General features: G+C 40.4%; 1 protein-coding gene across 1 annotated transcript in view; it reads left to right on the plus strand.

Annotated features, from left to right (window-relative positions):
- Positions 1–9,086: 9,086 nt before the first annotated feature.
- Positions 9,087–25,233, plus strand: part of LOC115779881 (copine-9-like) — a 55,124-nt gene continuing 38,977 nt past the window's right edge. Inside the window, exons 1-2 of the mRNA XM_030728765.1 lie at positions 9,087–9,251; positions 24,775–24,902. Of these exons, the coding sequence (XP_030584625.1) occupies positions 9,102–9,251; positions 24,775–24,902 (278 nt within the window). The 5' untranslated portion in view covers positions 9,087–9,101. The remainder of the gene's footprint in view (positions 9,252–24,774; positions 24,903–25,233) is intronic.

Below are 25,233 nucleotides of genomic sequence, written 5' to 3' on the forward strand. Positions count from 1 at the left end.
AGCAGAACCATCTCAAATTTCACCTGGAAAGCCTTAAGAAGTTGGACTTACTGTGTTTTCAAAACTGTGAGTTTTTGACAAAAGGGCGTGACCCTTATGGGACGGCAAAGTTCGATGATTCGCCATGAACACAAAAATGGCTGTAACTCAAAGCCAACTTGCCCAATCTGGCTCAAACTTCAGTGGTGTGATAAGCATGCTGCCCTGAACACACTCATATGCATAAAGTCCATAAACGTTAGAGCGCCGCCTAGTGGCAGCTCGGAATATCTTAAAATAGCAAGTTTTTTGAGTAGCCCCGGAGCTACGTTTTATCTACATGTATGAAAATGTACAGGCTCATCTAACATACTAAGACGTACAAAAAGTCTCTTGGACCCATACCCTAAACCCTACAGGAAGTCGGCCATCTTCAATTGAAGGTGTCAATTTTTGCGATTTCCACGCCTGCTATTTGAACGAACTTGTCCTAGGGCATTTCACCCAGTGACACCAAATTGGCTCCAGATCATCTACACAAGTAGCCCATCAAAAGTTATTCAGGGTTTTGTAGAATATTGAACGGTGTTGCCATGGCAACCCTCTGAATTTGGACTTTTTTCAATTTCAAATTCACAGAGATTCTAAACATCAGCCCCTGGGCTGTGCTTTCTCTATGTACCTGAAAATGTGCCTGCTGATGTAAGATGCTAACATCTACAAAAAACTCTCTTGGACCGATAGCCCAAACCCAACAGGAAGTCAGCCACGTTTACTTTAAAGTGTCATTTTTGCAGCATTTTTCGCCTTTTTCAGGCCTTTTTGCCTCAACTCCTCCTAGGGCATTTGACCCAGTGAGACCAAAATGGCTCCAGATCATCCACACAAGTAGCCCATCAAAAGATATTCATGGTTTTGTAGAATATTGAACGGTGTTGCCGTAGCAACCCTCTGAATTTGGACTTTTTTTCCATTTCAGGCCCAGATAGGTTCTAAACATCAGCCCCACGGCAGTGCTTGGTCTGTGTACCTGAAATCGTGCATGCTGAAGTAACATCCTAACACGTACAAAAAAGTCTCTTGGACCGATAGCCGAAATCCAACAGGAAGCCTGACATGTTCTAATTAAGGTGTCATTTTTGCAGCATTTTTCACATTTTTCAGGCCTGCTATTTGAATCATCTTCTACTACAGCTTTTCATCCAGTCACACCAAAATGGCTCCAGATCATCTACACAAGTAGCCCATCAAAAGATATTCATGGTTTTGTAGAATATTGAACGGTGTTGCCGTAGCAACCCTCTAAATATGGGCTTTTACTCATATACCACAGTGCACCAAATTGTTACATCTCTGACATACATTGTCCGATCTGCCTCAAACTTCACAGGCTTAATGGGAGGGTAAGGGAGACCGGACACACCCCTCTATCAGCTTTGTTTCACACTCATAACGCCACCTAGTGGCAACAGGAAATCAGTAGGACACTGATACTCATCATCCTATGGTCATTACAGTTTCATTGATGGCTGCAGGCATTACATAGAGCATTGTGACATATTAATTAGTGGGCACTCACCGACGCCACCTAGTGGAAGCGGGAGACGATCGACGCGAAGTACGGCTAGCCTGCTGAGCCGTCAGCAGCCGGGTGAGCCAGCTACTCTCTCGTCTGCGAGAACCTCCGAGCGCGGTTCGGCTGGAGCGTGCCACGGGTCGACGCGCGGCTTGGCTGGAGCGCGCCAGGGGTCGACGCGCGCCGGGTGCGAGGGCCCGCTCATCGCCGCTTGCGGCTTTAATTATTTTTATTTTTATTATTATTCAGGCAAATGAATTGGCTTTTTGGGGGCTTTATCATATTCAAAAACTCATGAAACTTTGCACATGCGTCACACCTGGTGAAAATTTAAGTATTTTAATGGGCTCGGGCAAGGGCGCGCCCAAATGGCTCGCTAGCGCCCCCTAAACTGGAGCCCCACCGCTGTGTTTCACGTACATGAATGAAACTTCATACACATGTATATCATGTCCACGCGCACAAAAAATCCTCTTGGAGCCATGCCCTAAACCCAACAGGAAGTCCGCCATTTTGAATTAATTATGCAAATTTGGCGATTTGCAGCCCTCACACTTTTTCTAATAACTCAGAGGTTTTAGACGTTATCATCTTCATATTTGGTTTGTCTAACCTACACCCCCAGGGGAATCTAAATCTCGAAAATGGTGAGTTTTTGCCAAGGGGGAGGGGTCCTTATGCCCCTTTGAACTTTGATCATTCGCCATGAAATTTTGATTGCCTCTCATTCATACCTACATGATCCAATGTGCATCAAACTTCTCCAGTAGGATGAGGGTGCCCCCCTGAACACATACATATGACAATATTTAATATCAGTCGCAGCGCCACCTAGTGGGAACAGGAAATGTCATATTTTACACTTGGAGGTCCAGCTCCAAGGTGGTTTAGCAGAACCATCTCAAATTTCACCTGGAAAGCCTTAAGAAGTTGGACTTACTGTGTTTTCAAAACTGTGAGTTTTTGACAAAAGGGCGTGACCCTTATGGGACGGCAAAGTTCGATGATTCGCCATGAACACAAAAATGGCTGTAACTCAAAGCCAACTTGCCCAATCTGGCTCAAACTTCAGTGGTGTGATAAGCACGCTGCCCTGAACACACTCATATGCATAAAGTCCATAAACGTTAGAGCGCCGCCTAGTGGCAGCTCGGAATATCTTAAAATAGCAAGTTTTTTGAGTAGCCCCGGAGCTACGTTTTATCTACATGTATGAAAATGTACATGCTCATGTAACATACTAAGACGTACAAAAAAGTCTCTTGGACCCATACCCTAAACCCTACAGGAAGTCGGCCATCTTCAATTGAAGGTGTCAATTTTTGCGATTTCCACGCCTGCTATTTGAACGAACTTGTCCTAGGGCATTTCACCCACTGACACCAAATTGGCTCCAGATCATCTACACAAGTAGCCCATCAAAAGTTATTCAGGGTTTTGTCGAATATTGAACGGTGTTGCCATGGCAACCCTCTGAATTTGGACTTTTTTCAATTTCAAATTCACAGAGATTCTAAACATCAGCCCCTGGGCTGTGCTTTCTCTATGTACCTGAAAATGTGCCTGCTGATGTAAGATGCTAACATCTACAAAAAACTCTCTTGGACCGATAGCCGAAACCCAACAGGAAGTCAGCCACGTTCACTTTAAAGTGTCATTTTTGCAGCATTTTTCGCCTTTTTCAGGCCTTTTTGCCTCAACTCCTCCTAGGGCATTTGACCCAGTGAGACCAAAATGGCTCCAGATCATCCACACAAGTAGCCCATCAAAAGATATTCATGGTTTTGTAGAATATTGAACGGTGTTGCCGTAGCAACCCTCTGAATTTGGACTTTTTTTCCATTTCAGGCCCAGATAGGTTCTAAACATCAGCCCCAGGGCAGTGCTTGGTCTGTGTACCTGAAATCGTGCATGCTGAAGTAACATCCTAAGACGTACAAAAAAGTCTCTTGGACCGATAGCCGAAATCCAACAGGAAGCCTGACATGTTCTAATTAAGGTGTCATTTTTGCAGCATTTTTCACATTTTTCAGGCCTGCTATTTGAATCATCTTCTACTACAGCTTTTCATCCAGTCACACCAAAATGGCTCCAGATCATCTACACAAGTAGCCCATCAAAAGATATTCATGGTTTTGTAGAATATTGAACGGTGTTGCCGTAGCAACCCTCTAAATGTGGGATTTTACTCATATACCACAGTGCACCAAATTGTTACATCTCTGACATACATTGTCCGATGTGCCTCAAACTTCACAGGCTTAATGGGAGGGTAAGGGAGACTGGACACACCCCTCTATCAGCTTTGTTTCACACTCATAACGCCACCTAGTGGCAACAGGAAATCAGTAGGACACTGATACTCATCATCCTATGGTCATTACAGTTTCATTGATGGCTGCAGGCATTACATAGAGCATTGTGACATATTAATTAGTGGGCACTCACCGACGCCACCTAGTGGAAGCGGGAGACGATCGACGCGAAGTACGGCTAGCCTGCTGAGCCGTCAGCAGCCGGGTGAGCCAGCTACTCTCTCGTCTGCGAGAACCTCCGAGCGCGGTTCGGCTGGAGCGTGCCACGGGTCGACGCGCGGCTTGGCTGGAGCGCGCCAGGGGTCGACGCGCGCCGGGTGCGAGGGCCCGCTCATCGCCGCTTGCGGCTTTAATTATTATTATTTTTTTTTTTATTATTCAGGCAAATGAATTGGCTTTTTGGGGGCTTTATCATATTCAAAAACTCATGAAACTTTGCACATGCGTCACACCTGGTGAAAATTTAAGTATTTTAATGGGCTCGGGCAAGGGCGCGCCCAAATGGCTCGCTAGCGCCCCCTAAACTGGAGCCCCACCGCTGTGTTTCACGTACATGAATGAAACTTCATACACATGTATATCATGTCCAGGCGCACAAAAAATCCTCTTGGAGCCATGCCCTAAACCCAACAGGAAGTCCGCCATTTTGAATTAATTATGCAAATTTGGCGATTTGCAGCCCTCACACTTTTTCTAATAACTCAGAGGTTTTAGACGTTATCATCTTCATATTTGGTTTGTCTAACCTACACCCCCAGGGGAATCTAAATCTCGAAAATGGTGAGTTTTTGCCAAGGGGGAGGGGTCCTTATGCCCCTTTGAACTTTGATCATTCGCCATGAAATTTTGATTGCCTCTCATTCATACCTACATGATCCAATGTGCATCAAACTTCTCCAGTAGGATGAGGGTGGCCCCCTGAACACATACATATGACAATATTTAATATCAGTCGCAGCGCCACCTAGTGGGAACAGGAAATGTCATATTTTACACTTGGAGGTCCAGCTCCAAGGTGGTTTAGCAGAACCATCTCAAATTTCACCTGGAAAGCCTTAAGAAGTTGGACTTACTGTGTTTTCAAAACTGTGAGTTTTTGGCAAAAGGGCGTGACCCTTATGGGACGGCAAAGTTCGATGATTCGCCATGAACACAAAAATGGCTGGAACTCAAAGCCAACTTGCCCAATCTGGCTCAAACTTCAGTGGTGTGATAAGCATGCTGCCCTGAACACACTCATATGCATAAAGTCCATAAACGTTAGAGCGCCGCCTAGTGGCAGCTCGGAATATCTTAAAATAGCAAGTTTTTTGAGTAGCCCCGGAGCTACGTTTTATCTACATGTATGAAAATGTACATGCTCATGTAACATACTAAGACGTACAAAAAAGTCTCTTGGACCCATACCCTAAACCCCACAGGAAGTCGGCCATCTTCAATTGAAGGTGTCAATTTTTGCGATTTCCACGCCTGCTATTTGAACGAACTTGTCCTAGGGCATTTCACCCAGTGACACCAAATTGGCTCCAGATCATCTACACAAGTAGCCCATCAAAAGTTATTCAGGGTTTTGTAGAATATTGAACGGTGTTGCCATGGCAACCGTCTGAATTTGGACTTTTTTCAATTTCAAATTCACAGAGATTCTAAACATCAGCCCCTGGGCTGTGCTTTCTCTATGTACCTGAAAATGTGCCTGCTGATGTAAGATGCTAACGTCTACAAAAAAGTCTCTTGGACCGATAGCCGAAACCCAACAGGAAGTCAGCCACGTTCACTTTAAAGTGTCATTTTTGCCGCATTTTTCGGCTTTTTCAGGCCTTTTTGCCTCAACTCCTCCTAGGGCATTTGACCCAGTGAGACCAAAATGGCTCCAGATCATCCACACAAGTAGCCCATCAACACATATTCATGGTTTTGTAGAATATTGAACGGTGTTGCCGTAGCAACCCTCTGAATTTGGACTTTTTTTCCATTTCAGGCCCAGATAGGTTCTAAACATCAGCCCCAGGGCAGTGCTTGGTCTGTGTACCTGAAATCGTGCATGCTGAAGTAACATCCTAAGACGTACAAAAAAGTCTCTTGGACCGATAGCCGAAATCCAACAGGAAGCCTGACATGTTCTAATTAAGGTGTCATTTTTGCAGCATTTTTCACATTTTTCAGGCCTGCTATTTGAATCATCTTCTACTACAGCTTTTCATCCAGTCACACCAAAATGGCTCCAGATCATCTACACAAGTAGCCCATCAAAAGATATTCATGGTTTTGTAGAATATTGAACGGTGTTGCCGTAGCAACCCTCTAAATGTGGGATTTTACTCATATACCACAGTGCACCAAATTGTTACATCTCTGACATACATTGTCCGATCTGCCTCACACTTCACAGGCTTAATGGGAGGGTAAGGGAGACTGGACACACCCCTCTATCAGCTTTGTTTCACACTCATAACGCCACCTAGTGGCAACAGGAAATCAGTAGGACACTGATACTCATCATCCTATGGTCATTACAGTTTCATTGATGGCTGCAGGCATTACATAGAGCATTGTGACATATTAATTAGTGGGCACTCACCGACACCACCTAGTGGAAGCGGGAGACGATCGACGCGAAGTACGGCTAGCCTGCTGAGCCGTCAGCAGCCGGGTGAGCCAGCTACTCTCTCGTCTGCGAGAACCACCGAGCGCGGTTCGGCTGGAGCGTGCCACGGGTCGACGCGCGGCTTGGCTGGAGCGCGCCAGGGGTCGACGCGCGCCGGGTGCGAGGGCCCGCTCATCGCCGCTTGCGGCTTTAATTATTATTGTGTTTAAAAAAAAGCACATTTTAAAATCCAAACCATGATCTTATTCAAACCTGTAATGAGTCAGTTATCCATGTATTTACTGATGCTGATACATGACAGCATGAATTATGTCTGCTTTCTGCCTTTTGCTCCATCGATGACTGTCAACACAGTGGACTACAGTACTTTTGAACTAGACACAGCCCAACCTCCTGCAGTCATGTCCACTGTGATGAGAGTTTGGCTGAGAGACCTGCCAGCTGCCAGGCAGGGTTAAGAGCTGAACTGCAGAAGACACACATTTTTTACTACTCTGACTACATGGAAATAATATGGACCAGAAAATACATTAATGGTAAATGAACTGGTTCTTATATAGCACTGGTGTGCTCTACATGAGCACTCGAAGCTCTTTATAACTCATTAAAGTGAAATAGCAAAAAGCAGAGGGATTAAAATCAGTGATGCTACAGTGAAACTGCTCTCAGAAACAACTGATGGTTATTCACGAGTCAAAAACTAAATTTAAAACTTAAGAAATATTAATGACTGTGAAAATTGAACAGAGGCAATAGTCATATCTATATCAAGATCTTAACAAAACACACTGGATTTCAAAGAAAGTGCTTCACTCCTGTACTTATAGTTGGTTTACTGATAACCAGAGATTGCATCAGATATGCCCGACAAGCGTAGCTGATGATGTTGGATTGCATCATCTGTGACTCTGAGCAACATAAGCAGTCTGAGCTGCATCAGCTGTGTCAGGGTCACACTCTGAACTTTTAATTTGTTAGCCATCTAAACCAATCAGCTGAATCAGCCGGGGCCTTTTACTAACATTTCACTCAAAAACTCTTTATTTTTTTATAATTTTATTTCTTTGTGATGAAAGTCATTAAACGTGTAAAGCATGAGAAAAACAGTTAGACCATCAGCGAGGCTTCTGCTGCTGCTTCACTACATTTGTTGTAGTTTTTCATATTACTGAATTTGTTTTTTCAGTCTTCCAGACAGCTCATGTTTTTATTAGTTTTTGTAATTTTTGTTGTGAGATGTAAGTTAGAGAAAACTAAAGAGTTCACTGAGCAGAAAAAAAATATTAAATACAATAATAATTTCTAGATTTCAGAGACTAGTTTGTTATCAGTGTTTCATAAATCCTGGTTATGGAAATATTTGAATGCTGTCACAGTTGTGTTTCTGGGTAGAACAAAATTTCAGCAAGTTGATCTGAAATTAGATTTTAAAATTTTGTGTCAGACTGACCTGGAATCAGTGACTATCTCTATGTAGAGCTGAATGGCATCACAGAACACTGGAAAACAATTTGAAAGCAGGGCTAGTGGACATGATGTACTGTTAGAATCATGCTTCACATCCCGTCTTACATTTTATAAATGACGTTAGTGTCCAGTTGATGAGTCTCTTGGTCTGGCCTGAAAATGTGCTCCTATCTGTCCACGCTGAGTGATACCGATGTGCTCAATTTCCCACCAGGACACAACTCAACTTCACTGTGGCCATAGACTTCACAGCATCCAATGGTAAGACAGCATTTCATCTTAATGCATGCAGGAAATGTCCACACATCTGTTTAGTGAGAAACTTGCTGCCCTCTTTGGGCAACAAAAAGAAAGCACTTTGTGATATTTTAATAGCAGTTCACTGTCACATTACACAGTTTGTTGTCTGTCTTGGTGTCTTGTATAGAGGGACACTACTTGTGTTATTATGTTCCCAACTGTCCATCATACTATTATTAATCATCACAAATATCTACAGTATACACTTCTATGGAAAGTGTGAAAACAGTGGAATATAGCTATATCCAAAACATAGCATAGCATATTAGCTCAACAGAAGAATGTAACACACAAGCTGCCTGTCCATTAATAGGACCTTCATGCAGTAACCTACGACGTAATCGGACCTCTCGAGAAATGCAACTACATGTCGGGTTGACGCAGGCCAGGATTGGTCTCACCTAGTAGGGATCAGAGGGGATTTCTGGTTACGTACCTAGGCCCAGACCCAGGCCTGACTGGGGAGCTAAAGAGGCACGTGGAAATATCCCTAGTCTGAGAGAAAATTGGCTACCTGAAACATACCAGAATCTGAGCCAGAGGCAGAGAGATCTCATGGAAAAAGTACATAACATCAGCTCTACAGGGGCTTCACAAAATTGAGAAACTTCATTAAAACTAATAAACTAATAAATCACTAATTATACTACATCGTGGTCCTGCATGATGTCTGCGTGCATGTTTTCTGCATGCGTCATAAATGTGTAATTGCTCTTCTTTCACTGATAAGAACACGATCATGCTAAAGTTGCTGCATGCTGTTTTTAATCCCTTTATATTTTCCATATGTATGCTGGCTGGGGCGGTGGTTTCTCTCTTTCTAGGTAACCCGTCCCAGCCCACATCTTTGCACTATATGAGTCCATACCAGATGAATGCATATGCCATGGCCCTGAAGGCTGTGGGGGAAATTATCCAGGACTATGACAGTGACAAACTCTTCCCTGCATACGGCTTTGGAGCTAAACTTCCCCCAGATGGCAAGATCTCCCACGCCTTTCCACTGGTAAGAGTCATGATTGAGACTGAGAGAGAGACCATTTTAATAGTTATTCCTTGATAGCAATGGATTTTGGGGCTATTTTGTTGATATTTTGAGCAATGAAAAGGGACTGTCTGTGTGCAGTAATTAATAAATTCACTCTTGGTCAGTCACATCACTGATATCACTGTTTGGATAACTGAGCTGATGTGGCAGCCAACGGATAGCTTCTTCTCCAGACATTACAGTTAGATCCATAAGTTTTTGGATGATGAAACTAGGTTTGACCCTGTGCACCACCACCACAGAGGATTTTAAATCAAACAATCAAGACGTGATTGAAGTGCAAACATTCAGCTCCACTTAAAGTATCACAGTAGATGTTTAGGAATTACAGCTATTATTATATTTTGGAGATCCAAACATAATTGAGCAGCTTAATGGCCAGGTGAAGCCTATTCTCTGATTGTTCCATAAAAAATGAATCGATAAAAGATCAGGAGTTGATCTGATTTAGGACGCCAAGATTGGGCTGAAAACCAGAATAAATCTATCAGAGAGACAGCAAAAACTTTAGGAGTGGCCAAGCCAACAATCTGGTGCATTCTTAAAAAGGAATGAAAGAAGGAATGCACTGGCTCAGCAGTATCAAAATGCCTGGAAGACCACAGAAGACAACTAAAGTGGATTATCACAGAAGTCTTTTCTCATTTAAGAAAACATCTAGCCTAGTTAAAACACAGTTTGTCAAAGTCTACAATCAAGAGACGTGTTCATGAATGGAAACACAGACGGTTTACAACAAGGTGCAAACCACTCAAGAACAAAACGGTCAGAACAGACTTTGCCAGAAAACATCTAACAGAGCCGCCTGACCTGTTATTGAAAAAAAATATGTGGACAGGAAAAACTAAGATGAATAATTTGTACCAGAATGATGGGAAGAGAAAAGTGTAGTGTTTATTGATGATGTGATTTTGAAAGAGGTAGTAGGATGAATTCTGAAGTGTATGGGGTTATGATCTCTGCTCAGATTCAGCCAGATGTTGAGAAACTGATTGGATGGTGATTAATAATGCAAATGGATAATGGCCCAAACCACAGCAACTCAAACTAGCCAAGCCAGTCACCTGAACTTCAATTCAATTCAATTCAATTTTATTTATACAGCGCCAAATCACAACAAACAGTCACCTCAAGATGCTTCATATTGTAAGGTAAAGACCCTACAATAATTACAGAGAAAACCCAACAGTCAAAACGACCTCCTATGAGCAGCACTTGGCTACAGTGGGAAGGAAAAACTTCCTTTTAACAGGAAGAAACCTCCAGCAGATCCAGACTCAGGGAGGGGCAGTCATCTGCCGAGACCAGTTGGGGCTGAGGGGAGATACAGCCTGACTGATCTTGACCAAACAAAGCATGATTTTCAGTTACTGAAGACAAAACTGAATGCAGAAACAAGCAGAAACTGAAGGTGTCTGTCGTAAAGGCCTAACAGAACATCTCAGGCGAGGAAATGCAGCATTTGGTGACGTCCATGAGTTCTAAACTTCTGGCAGTCATTGACTGCAGAAAACATTCATCCAATTATTAAAAACTATTTTTAGATTTATAATTGTTGCTTGTCCAAATAATTTTGAGTCTCTAAAAGTGGGCGCTACATATATAAACAGTCTTCAGCAGTTAATAAAATACTATTCTTAAAACTTTGTAATTAAAGCTGAAAGTCAGCCCTTCAGTCATACCTTGATGGTTGGATTTGAAATCCACTTTGTTGAAATATACAAATGACAACATGCATGCAGAAAAGCTTTCAAATTTATCTGACTCAAAAATAAATATTTACCACTGACAACAAACAAAAGTTTGTCATAACAACAAACTTGATCATGTAGTTGCCCTATTACAGAAGAATATTATAGAATAATATTATAGAAGACTGGGTTTCCCTTGAGGAAACCCCATAGGTAATGGCATCTTGTTTGTACACCTACTTTTGAGTGTATTTGCATGCACTTTGCACCTTATCTGAGTATTGATACCTCAGTATTTCTTTAGCACGAAGGTATTTCATATAAACTTTGTATATATATCTTAATAGTCATATTTTATTGCAAAATCATTTCATTAAAGGACTGCTTGCACCATAATGCATGTCATAAATAAAACATCAACCCTCATTCTTCCTTCAATCACACAATCATTTCCTGTATCATCAACAGAGCAGCAGTGGAATTTTGAGGGTTTTGTCAGAGTTTGGAGGAATTTGTTGTTCATGAAGGTAAACACAACAGGATTTATAAACATATGTTATATGTTCTGCAGCGTTTGGGTGGCTCCAGAGGAAAAGCTTTACATATAGCAGCTGCTGCAGCTGTGGATCATTCATTTAAATATACAAAAAGGTCTACTGTCTTTTCTATCTTAGCCATATATTACACACTTATATTTGATGTTAACCCATCTACTGGTTAGACCACATAAAGTCCAAGTATTTAGTATGAATGTTATAACATTCTGGCAAACAAATGTCAAAAAGGTTTACTAGATCAACCTCATTCTGAGATGTCTATTCTCAGTTCACGGCCATTTTCCAGCACTCTGCGTTTGGCAGTAAGTACTACGCTGTTGGAATGCTGAGTGATCCTTTAGGCTGTTTTAGTGCACTTGCATGTTATTTTGTAATATTCAGCGAACAGATGTTTCTGTTTTTGTGGAACCACAGAGACTTCAGTTAAACGTCTGCTTTCTCATGTTAACCACATTCTGCAAAAGCTTAAAAACAAGTGTGTCAAGTTGAACTAGCTTTTTTTTTTTTTTTTAAGGATTTATTTACATCTGACATGTGTCAGCTCTGAGTGAAAGCCTGCCAGGAGGTGAAATGTGTCCATCTGTCAGATGTAAGGTCTCATGGGCCACTGACAGAGAGCCCACTTCCATTTCTGGGACTTCTTCAAAATTCAAATAAACACACCCTCAAGGCAAAAAGGAGAATCAAGAAAAAATCTCTGCCAGTGCCCAACATTAACTCTGTTCATTGGTCTGGGAGCCCCTGCTGGATAATGACTTATGGGGCTTTCACTAGGAATGCACCAATCCAACTTTTCCAGTTTGGATCAAATACAGATACCTTGACTCACTGGGGAGTGAGTACCAATCTGATACCAGTGTTTAATTAATAAACTGTATTCCTCACTGTGAAGAAGAGACTGCGAATCATTGTTTTTATATCTAAGGCCTGATCAGGGTCAAATTAAACATTGCTTTCCTAACTTTGTAAAATAGCTGGGGTTCAGGAGGTAGAGGAGGTCATCTACTGATTGGAACGTTGGTGGTTTGATCCCTGGCTGCTACTGAACCCCAAGTTGCTCCTTATGCATTTATCGGGAGCAACTTGTTAGATACAGAAAAGCTCTTAGATGTAGAAAGTGCTGGCATGAATGGATAAATGAGACGTGCTGTATAAAGCACTTTGAGTGCTCATGTAGAGAAGAAAAGTGCAATAAAAGAACCAGTCGATGTAACATTTAAATAAATACAAAGAATACAAACTTACCGAATTGGTATTTATCAGGACCACAATAAATGACAAAAGACACAAGACAGATACAATGAAAAATCAAATCAAAGTCTCATTTCAGCTAACACACTACAGTCATGTGAAAAAGAAAGTACACCCTATTTCAGTTATAAAGCTTTTCATATCAGGGCATAATAAAAAATAATCTGGTCCCGAGGAGGTATTAAAATTAGGCAAATAAACCTCAGATAAATAAGAAAAATGCAGCATTGTAGCCTCCATTTCTACCTGTAGATGTTTCTACAGTAGAATTACTGTGGTGATCACTTTGAAATGTCTGTGGGCTGGTTTGTGTTGTCGGTTTTGTGTTCAAACCAAAAGAAAGACTCTAGTTGTCTTCTCATTAGAATAAGGATTTGTGTTGGTGTGTGGAACTGTAGCCTAAGGTAAGGTATAATATAAACTTATAACATATATTATATTATAATAACAAATTACTTTCTGCAGCAAGTAATTAAGTAACTTACTGCATAAATTAAAAAACAAAACAAAACGAGTAATGTGTAATACATAACTTTTTTTTGAGTAATGATCCGAATACTGATTACTATTAGTGGAAGCTATTTTAGTTCTCTCTCTGGGTCTGACCCAATGTGTTCTCCTGGTTGGACATGCCTGAAGTACCTCACTCCAGAGGTGTCCAGGAGCCATCCTTGTCAGATGCCCAAGCCACCTCAGCTGGCTATTTTTGATGCAGTGGAGCAGCAGCTCTACTCTGAGTCTTCCTGAATGACTGAGCTCCTCACCCTACCTGTGAACCCAGACTTTTGTCTCCTTTTGGAGAGAGCTCCTTTCTGCCACTTGTTTCCATGATTTTGGGCTTTCAGTCACTACTTGCAGCTCGTAACCATGAGTGTGAGTTTAAAAGTAGATTGACCATTGAATTCAGTGCTGCTGTCTTTTCGCCACAACAGTATCAACATCACTGTTGATGCCATACAAGTTTATCTGTCAAACTCCGGCGCAGCTCAAGGCAAAAAGGAGAATCAAGAAAAAATCTCTGCCAGTGCCCAACATTAACTCTGTTCATTGGTCTGGGAGCCCCTGCTGGATAATGACTTATGGGGCTTTCACTAGGAATGCACCAATCCAACTTTTCCAGTTTGGATCAAATACAGATACCTTGACTCACTGGGGAGTGAGTACCAATCTGATACCAGTGTTTAATTAATAAACTGTATTCCTCACTGTGAAGAAGAGACTGCGAATCATTGTTTTTATATCTAAGGCCTGATCAGGGTCAAATTAAACATTGCTTTCCTAACTTTGTAAAATAGCTGGGGTTCAGGAGGTAGAGGAGGTCATCTACTGATTGGAACGTTGGTGGTTTGATCCCTGGCTGCTACTGAACCCCAAGTTGCTCCTTATGCATTTATCGGGAGCAACTTGTTAGATACAGAAAAGCTCTTAGATGTAGAAAGTGCTGGCATGAATGGATAAATGAGACGTGCTGTATAAAGCACTTTGAGTGCTCATGTAGAGAAGAAAAGTGCAATAAAAGAACCAGTCGATGTAACATTTAAATAAATACAAAGAATACAAACTTACCGAATTGGTATTTATCAGGACCACAATAAATGACAAAAGACACAAGACAGATACAATGAAAAATCAAATCAAAGTCTCATTTCAGCTAACACACTACAGTCATGTGAAAAAGAAAGTACACCCTATTTCAGTTATAAAGCTTTTCATATCAGGGCATAATAAAAAATAATCTGGTCCCGAGGAGGTATTAAAATTAGGCAAATAAACCTCAGATAAATAAGAAAAATGCAGCATTGTAGCCTCCATTTTTACCTGTAGATGTTTCTACAGTAGAATTACTGTGGTGATCACTTTGAAATGTCTGTGGGCTGGTTTGTGTTGTCGGTTTTGTGTTCAAACCAAAAGAAAGACTCTAGTTGTCTTCTCATTAGAATAAGGATTTGTGTTGGTGTGTGGAACTGTAGCCTAAGGTTAGGTATAATATAAACTTATAACATATATTATATTATAATAACAAATTACTTTCTGCAGCAAGTAATTAAGTAACTTACTGCATAAATTAAAAAAACAAAACAAAACGAGTAATGTGTAATACATAACTTTTATTGAGTAATGATCCGAATACTGATTACTATTAGTGGAAGCTATTTTAGTTCTCTCTCTGGGTCTGACCCAATGTGTTCTCCTGGTTGGACATGCCTGAAGTACCTCACTCCAGAGGTGTCCAGGAGCCATCCTTGTCAGATGCCCAAGCCACCTCAGCTGGCTATTTTTGATGCAGTGGAGCAGCAGCTCTACTCTGAGTCTTCCTGAATGACTGAGCTCCTCACCCTACCTGTGAACCCAGACTTTTGTCTCCTTTTGGAGAGAGCTCCTTTCTGCCACTTGTTTCCATGATTTTGGGCTTTCAGTCACTACTTGCAGCTCGTAACCATGAGTGTGAGTTTAAAAGTAGATTGACCATTGAATTCAGTGCTGCTGTCTTTTCGCCACAACAGTATCAACATCACTGTTGATGCCATACAAGTTTATCTGTCAAACTCCGGCGCAGCTCTTCCCCAACAAATAAATGACAACCTAAGTGGTGACTGAGGGGTGGCTGTAGCTCAGGAGGTAGAGTAGATTATTTTCTAATTCTGAATACCAAAGTATCCCAGAACCCCAAGTTGCTCTCCGGTGTATCCATTGGAGTGTGAATGTGTGTGTAGAAAGAAGTACTTGTATGAATGTGTGAATGGAACGAATGAGGCGTGTTGTATAAAGAGCTTTGAGTGCTCAAAGTAGAGTAGAAAAGCATTATATAAGAACCAGTCCATTTACGATAACTGAACTTCTCTTGAGGTAGCAACTCCTCTCCAACCCACAACCATGGCCTCAGACTTGGAGCTACTAATTCTCATTCCAGCCATTATACTAATAATTTTTGTGAGCTGTCAAATCGTGTTTTCTAATGTCTAGAGCAACTCTGCCATCTCTGGATACCCTGAGGACATTTCACAAAATTATATATCATTTATAATCATTCAGTAATTGTTAGCAATTACAATTAATTTTAACTGTTATTACCTTTAAATCAGCAAGATAATATATTTGATGAGCTCAAATTACCCTTCACATTGTATGGAACATCAGAACAACTTGTCCAGTCAATGAAAAGCGAGCTTGTATAATCCCACAAGCTATAGGCATTGCGGAGTAGTCTTGTGAAGTGACTGAGACAGAGAAAAGGAACAAAAGGTGGGAGGGGAAAAAAACACAATGAATCATGCTGCACACTGAGAGAGAAGTTCATCTGTTTGATGGTTTAGGAGTGATGGAAGAAGAACAGACAGCAAACAGGAAGGCAGCTCCAGTGAGTGACATTTTCCAGAAGCACTGCTTAGCTCAGCATTGTCAGCCAGTCGGATGGCAATACTAACAATTAGAAAAACAGAAAAATGAAAAAAATATATTCACTTATGCTAGGATTCCAGGCAGTGGTCGCTTTAGACAGTTACTTCAGAAGAAAGGAGAGTCTTATTGTTGGTGTTGTTCCAAGGCTCCGGGCGAGGATTAGTAGGAGTATTTTAAGAAGACCATATAATGACCAAATCTTTTTATATGAGAGTAAATATCTCAGTGACACACTTTGTTTCATTAGCGTGCTGGAAATATTTTTTACCCAAGTTTTGCCTGACCTGAAACTGTCATTTCTAATAAGTTTTGCCAAATCCCAAGATCCCCTTGACTCTCCCCCAGTCAGAAGTCAGCGGTGTGTGAGTGAGTGTCAGCACATAGCTTGTCGAGATTCCTCACTTTGCACAACTTTTCCTCATTTCCATTTGAGCAGCCATTCAATCAGCTTTCCCAATTAGAGTTCACCTCAGCGTGACAAATCCCAGATCCACGCCACACGGGGGCAACTCTAATTAAGAATCTGTTGTTTAGAAACTGCTCCGAGCATGTTGGACTATCTAGAGTTCGTCAAATGTAAAGTTTTAGCATTTGGTCTCATTAAACATGACTTATGCAGGACAGATCATTGGTGCAGTGAAGTTTTAGTTGCTGAACAGCAAGACAATGGGATTTTTTTTTCCCAGAAAGAGACAACACAAAACCAAAAATATAAAAATATAAGTCATAAACTGACTTGCCTCTTAAGCAGGACAAAAAAAATGTCATGTGATAACAAAGCATCTGAACTTAGTATATACTTATATGCTCACATTTTGTTCTACAAAGTGCATTTGTCATTTACACATGCTAACCAATGAGTGGAGCTGCCACTGGGAGCAGCTACATAGGTGTCTTGCCCAAGGACATTGGATCAGGGGATCAGACCATCAACCCCAAGCTGCAGCTGACCAAAAAGAAAGAGCAATACTGTAAACCCAAAATACAACAAACTGAGTAATACTGGACTCAGACTGTAGAACATTTATGTCTATGTACAGTATTAGATCTGTTTTATTGTTTTGAATATTTTCATTCAATAATTTAAATTAACCCATTTAAAGAATATCCCAAACATGGTATAAATAATTTCTTATTATTATCAGTTCATAAATTCTCAGTGTGACATGCTGCATGCTGGCCCCTGACCCATTATAAGCCTGCCATTTATCATGCTGCCACTTCTAGAAAGAAAAAAACAGAGAGGAACTGTTTAAATGTACTTAATGCAATTAGCCTTATAATCTGTTTCCAGTGTTAAAAAGGTGTCTATTAAATGTTGCCTTTGAATCACATCCGTTGTATTATTGGATCATAACCAGTGATTCACTAATGTGCAGATAACTCTAATGTCACGGCTGGGTAGCTTTATCTACAGTAGGATCATATATTAGTAGATTTCTGTTCAAATCTGCAAAAAAATAAGTAACTAAAGCTTCAGAAGATATTGTCATTGTGAGACTGCTACAGTACTCGAGTCCAGTTGTACTGGTGTGGGGTTGCCCTTTCGGCCCCTCCCTTGGCACATTAGTGTTTCATTATATAAAATATACACTATATTGCCAAAAGTATTTACTCACCATCCAAATCACTGAATTCAGGTGTTCCAATCACTTCCACGGCCACAGGTGTATAAAATCAAGCACCTAGGCATGCAGACTGCTTCTACAAACATTGGTGAAAGGTTGCTGTCAGGAGCTCAGTGAATTCCAGAGTGATTCTGTGATAAGATGTACCTGTGCAACAAGTCCAGTTGTGAAATTTCCTCACTACTAAATATTCCACAGTCAACTGTTAGTGATGTTATAACAAAGTGGAAGCAAGTGGGAACGACAGCAACTCAGCCACAAAGCGCTAGGCTACGTAAAATCAGAGAGTAGGGTCAGCGGATGGTGAGGTGCATTGTTCAGTTCAATTCAATTTTATTTATGAATAGTCGCATCAAGACACTTTATATTGTAAGGTAAAGACTCTACAGTAATTACAGGGAAAACCGACAATAAAAACAACCCCCTATGAGCAGCACTTGGTGACAGTGGGAAGCAAAAACATCTTTTAACAGGAAGAAACCTCCAGCAGAACCAGGCTCAGGGAGGGGCAGTCATCTAAATATATTAAAATATATTTAATATATTTATCTCAATCGGACTCTGAGAATTTAGTCCTTACATTTATATCGAGCAGGTCAGATTATTGCGATGTTCTATTTGCAGGACTTTCCAAATCATCAGTGGGACAAATTCAGCTCCTTCAAAATGCAGCTGCCAGAATCCTCACAGGTTTATGACAATGTGACCATATTACCCAGTAATGAAGGCACTTTATTGGCTCCCAGTGCAATATAGAATTAAATACTTTTATTCGTTTCTAAAGCTCTCAGTGATTTGTCCTCCCAGAACATCTCTGACTTCCTCACTGTTTACAACCCAGTCAGACCTCTCAGGTCAGCAGGTGCAGCTCCTTTAACTGTTCCCAGAATTAGATCTAAATGTGCTGAAGGTGCTTTCAGTTATTGTGGTCCTGTTCTTTGGAACAAGCTGCCTGCTGACCTGAGATCAATTCCAGCTGTGCATACATTCAAAATCAAACTCATAACCTTATTATTTACACAGACCTACACTTAGTGTGGTGAACACAGAAGATAATGACATAAAAACCTGTACAGGTTTACAATGCCTTGAGACAGCAATAAATAAATTAATTAATTAAAAAAAAAAAAAAAAAAAAAAATATATATATATATATATATATATATATATATTTAAAAACCCGATTGATTGTGAAGTTTGCATGTAATGAAATCTGCTATATTAATACAATTATAGCTGCAAAGGGTGGGCGATATCATGGGATGTCACTCAAGTTCATATGTGTGTGAAGGCAGACAAGTGAATACTTTTGGCAATATAGTGTACCTCTACATCATAAGTTTATGAAATTACTATCAACAGCATAATGAAAGAATGCAGGTTTGTACAGCAATATATCAACATTGAATGTCAAAATGTTCTCTGCTTCACAAGGACACTAAATAAAATATTTGTCTCTAGTTAGGCTTCTAACTAACTAGTTCTTTGCCTCTACTGCTGCTAGCTGTTCTGTGCTAGTGCTTAAATAACAAAATCTTCAAAATCTGTTTCTGATACTTTAAAGAAACCTATATTAAACAGAGCCTTCAGTCTCAGTGGAAATAATTAAAAAGTATAGTCTTGGGGACAGATATCAGAAAGCCTCAGAGGTTTGAAAAAGAAGAGATGATTAACTGTGAGCAGCTACTGTATCAGGTCACTGCAACGGAAATGTCAGTATATGGTCTTTTAATATTATGTCACTAACAATGAGGGTAAAATGAGGTGACATGCATTCTGAATGGTTTCAGTTATTTTCACACTCACAACATAGAGGCCTGCTTCATGTTGGATAATCCCACTTTATTCAGCTTAGACTGTTTTCCTGCAATCTCAATATGAATAATATGCAAGGAAAATTTCAGCCATAACAGAGCACCAAGGACCTCAGCATTGGTAAACAAACACTGAAGATGTGTCCTAAATTTTATTTAGTGGGTTAATTCTGTTGCACAGTGGAAAATAGCAACATGTAGCATATGTAAAAATGATAGCACACAGAATAAAATCATGAAAATATAGCAGGAAAGCAAAATCTATTCATGCAGACAGTAGTGTGACACCCCCAAAATTATTCATTTTAAGGGAAGGTTATTATTACCACCATTTGGTTGTTATGGTTTTTCATTATTTCTTATCATCTATTCAGTTATTCCTAATAACTTATAAAGTTTTTGCTTGATTTCATTTCTGCATGTTTTTTTTTTCCCCAAAGGAAAACAGTTTAATTTGTTGTATCACAGAATATATCAAATTCAGAGAATAAACATCCTTACCGGCCTGGGCCCTGGTCCAGGAAGCAGGTTTAGCTAACATTCCTAAGTCTGAGATGAGGGAAATTCCAGGTTGTCTGTTCCAGAAGGAGCGTTAGCTTAAACTCAGAGTGAGCTACCAGGATTAGAGATTCTGCTACTGTAACACTCTGGTTCATTTCCTCATTTGTAAAATTGCTTTGAACAGCATAGCAGAGCAAATTCATTTCCATCCATCCATCCATCCATTCGCTTCCGCACATCCTGTTAAGGGTCGCGGGGGGGCTGGAGCCTATCCCAGCTGTCATAGGGCGAGAGGCAGGGTACACCCTGAACAGGTCGCCAGCCTGTTGCAGGGCCAACACAGAGGGACAGACGACCTTTCACACTCACATTCATGCTCTCATTCACACCTATGGGCAATTTAGATTAGCCAATTAACCTAACCCCAGTAAGTGCAAATTCATTTGCAGAAGTTTATGTTTTACAAACACTGAAATCCTGGTTAGACATTAGTTCACTATTTTTTTACTTATCATAAATGCTTTTATAAGCATTCAGTCATCGATATATAAGGACAGTGACAGAAATAACATTGCAGATTTATTATGAGCTCAGAATAAAATCTATAGTCTCTATTCTTCTAACTTTGTGATTGAAATACAGTTGTCAGTCAGTTTCTTTGCACTGGAAACAGTTACTGTACGTTATTGTTATTGGTTGGCAAAATGACTGTCACAGTTTGGATCTTAGAGACATTTATACTTGAGATGAGGCTAAATGAGTTTAAGGCTAAAACTGAACTAAATTATTTGAAAGTGAGTTTTTAAAAGCGTGTCGCAGACAGTCTGTCAGCTTGCTACATTTCATGTTGAGATTATTCACAGATTGAGATTAAGTCATTAAATGATGTGAAAAAAACATTTTGAAAAGTGCTGTATCTGTCAAATTGCTAGATAAGGACCCAAATGCACTCACAGGCAGGCAGATTTTACCTAAAACTTTGATTTTGGCCTTATTCCAGGATAAATGTTCAACAAAGCTGATTTAGTGTTAAACTCTAAATCAGCAGCTCAGAGTTTCCTGTTCCAGAAATGCTGATCAGAGTTAGTTCAATTAACTCTGAGTACGTTCACGTTGAGATAAACATGTGTGAGCGTAGAGAAAGAAAGCCACCATCACTGGAATCCCTGTCCCACGGTTCACCATGGCAACAGTTAAATAAAGAGTCTCCACTTTAATCCAGTGGACCGAGGAGCATGAACATGCGTCAGTGCTGACCATGATATTAATCTTAAAAATGGGCAGGAAGAAAAGAGTCATCATAGACAATGGAGTCACTTTACTGCCTACCGAGTTTGATATACTGTATATCATTTTTTGTACTGTCTGCGGTCATCATTCCCTCAGCCTGAATTTTGATTAGAAGCTGGAAACCTAATTTTACATTTAGTTTTCAAATCTTATTATTCAGCTGTAACCTGACACGGATAAAATGTGGGAGACAGAAACTGAAGATAAAACCTCGGAGAAAGCGATCAGACACAGTTTACTGATGGATCTGTGATATTGGTTACACAGACACTGATGGACCCAGATGAAATTATGAGTGGTTCGACTGATTAGAATTTTACTGTAAATCTCATTAAGCATTTTTATCCAGTAATGGCAGAAATTATGAAATTCACTGTTAAAACAAAACTGAGGCTGTTACGTCCCATCAGTACATTAAGCTTTTACTGAATAAAAAAAATAAGGAGAACGGCTCTGCTCCAGATTTTGTTGCTATCTGAGTAACTAATATCATAGGTCCATCAGTAAACTCTGTCTGTTTCTCCATTATTTCTATCTTCAGTTTCTCTATGTCGTTCCTGTCAGGGTCCTTAAATAATTAGCTTTAAAAATCAAATGTAAAATTAAGGTTTCAGCTTCATCTAATGAAAATCCACGATAGCTAAATAATGACCACTGACTGTATAAAAGAATGTATATAGCTATTTTATATCTAACTTTTATATTGTCTGTGATGATGACAGAGTTGACTAAGCTGTTGACTCTTTTCTTTCCTCTCACTATTTAAGATGAATATCACGGTCGTCGCTGACACATTCATATTCTTTGGGCCACTTCATTAAAATGAAGCCTCTGTTCTTTATTTACTTGTTGCCATGGTGAATCTGGTATCAGAGCTCCATTGATGATGGTTTTCTTCCTGCACTTAACTCAGGGTGAGCATACTCAGAGATGTTCTCTGATCAACTGCTCTGTCTGAATTCTCAGAGTTACTGATCTCAGAATTAATCAGCTGGGAGTTTGTGGTTAGACTTGGAGTTTGTTGAACATGCTTCCTGGAATAGGACCCGGGACTATATGTTCCTTTGGGAAAAAGCTCTGGATCCCTAATGACCCAAGGGAAGTGCTTAATAAAAATCCTTCAGGTCTGAGGACAGGGAAGCGCTGTGCAGGGTGCAGCATGACCTGAGGGTGATGGTATAACCAGACTTGTTCTTATCTAGCGCTTTTGTACTCGAGCATTCAAAGCACTTTATGCAACATGTCTTATTCACCCATTTATACAAGCACTTTTTTCAAAGTGCTTTCTATCTAACATCTACGTGCATCTGAAGCAACTCAGGGTCCAGTATCTTGCCCAAGGATACTATGGCATGCAGACTGGAGCAGCCAGTGATTGTACCACCAACCTTCCAATTAGTAAATAACTTCTAAGCCACACCCACCCCAAAAGGGGTGAGGCAGAGGAAATGCTAGGTCCCCCACAGGAGTAGTGATCAGGAAGAGGTTAAAAAGATGTTTGTGCGTTTAAATGTGTGGTGCATTATGATGAACTAAGCATTTACCAAAGTGATTGATCTCAGGAGAGTATATCAAGGAACCAAACAAAGCTCAACGCATATGTTTTCTCTGTACTTGTTAAAAATAAGAGGCTTAAGATGTCAATGCGATGTTTCTCTTCTCTGTCTTTTCATCAAATAAGATGAAAAGGATTCTAACAGGTCTGACACATGCTCGTCTTTAGGATTTGCTGTTAGCAGCAGACTTGTTCAGGCAGAACAAAGCAGAAAAACAGAACTGCCACAGTTCTTCAGATTAATACAACTGTTGTCAGAGAGAAAAATAGAGCTTATATATTACTTATTTTAGCCATGTGAGCTGCGTGGCTAATGTCAACATGAACTCCTCTCTGGCCTCTAAGGAATAGTTTCAGCATGTTGATGAATCCATGGCACAATCCTTTCAGGCTGAAAGAAACCATAGAAATTAAACCAGGTTGCTTGGGCTTGTGCCAGTGATCTTCCAGCTGAATACACAGAGCGTTGGAGAAAATCCTACCTTCAAAGGATTCAGCTGACCTGTGCAAGTTAATTAGCTACTGTCTTTCCTTGTTAAATTTCTGAATAAATAACCAAAATGTATCAAAGGTATGTGTCCCACATAGTAATATGTCCCAGAAATTGGTGTTATCCAAGCACTAAGCTTGTTTTAAAGATTTGAAGCGTTGTGTCTGGGTATAGGTGAGGCAGGGGAGTTTGGTCTGGGATGCTTTTATATTGTCATGGTGCCAACTCAGTGAAAAACCAGTTATTGTGAGGCTTTCTTTGATGATTCATAGCAACACTAGCAGCAACTTTGTAGCTAGACATACTACAAAACACAATGACTGTGTGCCTCTTTAACTGTAAACTTTTAAGGTCTAAAGGTTTCTACATACTGTGAGATTTTAGCAACCTTGTAAGTTAACTACAAACACTGTGAGAGCACAGATCTAATAAACTTAGGGCATCAAGTCTGAAACATGTAGACTACTCATTTGACAATACTTAGTCATGGCTGCAGTTCCTCTTCTTTTCTTTTCACTTTATATAGTTCTTGACTTGGTCATGATAACATCTGGAGGATGGAAGAAACAAACACATTTCTGCTGCCCAGTAGTGATGTGTCGTACGAGCCGGCTCTAACAGTCGATTCTTTATAGCAAACGAAAACAACCGAGTCCCTTCGGCGAACCGAATCTTCAGCCTCCTGCTCTGCTCTGCTGAGAATCCGTGCAGGCAGGGCCAGGACTTTATTTTGATGGGCACACCACGAGGCCAGTCACATACAGACTAGGATTATGCCATTATGTGAAAGAAGCAAGGGGGACAGACACTCGAAAGATTGCAAAACAAGCAGCCTTTATTTAGTTGATTTGTTTGCTATGGTTCTGTGTTCAGCTGTTTTAAAGTTTTGATTAAAGTGTCAAACAATGGTAACTGTAGGATTTTATGAAAAAGATGAATAAAAAAAAAAATTCCTTACCAACACACAAACCATTCATAACTGCTAAATTAGGCTCATGCAGAAGGCTCTGAATGAAGAGCCATTTGGCCGGCTCTTCCAAGGGAGCAGAGCCAAAAGAGCTGGACCTCCCGTCACTAAAACTCAACTAGATTTTGTTTTTAGTCAGAGCCAAACATTCGGTTTTGCATTTTTACTTCATTTATTCCTTTTGACTCCACCCCCCTTAATGCACCTTAAAAGTAAGAAAAAAGAATGGAGCTATCTGTAATGAGGATCACAGGTCAACGGTAGGTCAAAGCATCATTGAACATGGGCTTCAATATGAATGTTCTCTCACAATTTTTTCTTTCTTTTCTTTCTTACAGAACTTTAACACAGAGAACCCAAACTGTGTTGGGATTGAAGGTGTACTAGAGGCGTACTTTCAGAGCCTGCGAACTGTTCAGCTGTATGGCCCAACCAACTTTGCTCCTGTCATCAACCAAGTGGCTCGGTGAGAGACACGCCAAGATTCACTCACACACACACACACACACACTCTGTCATTGTAAGATAGAAATATGCCCTCATGCAGGAATGTGTACTGTTTACATTCAAACTCACACCGTGTGCACATAACTTCATATGTAGACACACTAATGAGTACATATCATCTCTCATACATAAAATCTGCAAGTTTCCATGTGCTTCACATGAACAGGTTATCTGGTGCAATCATGGAAAACTAGCTATTGTGTTATGCATATCATGAATATAAATAAGAACTATGTGAGCAAGAGAAAGCCAATAAAGGCATACCACAAAAACTGCCAATCTTAGAAATG

Source organism: Archocentrus centrarchus, chromosome 5, assembly GCF_007364275.1.
Source record: "Archocentrus centrarchus isolate MPI-CPG fArcCen1 chromosome 5, fArcCen1, whole genome shotgun sequence".
In the NCBI taxonomy this organism is placed as follows: domain Eukaryota; kingdom Metazoa; phylum Chordata; class Actinopteri; order Cichliformes; family Cichlidae; genus Archocentrus; species Archocentrus centrarchus.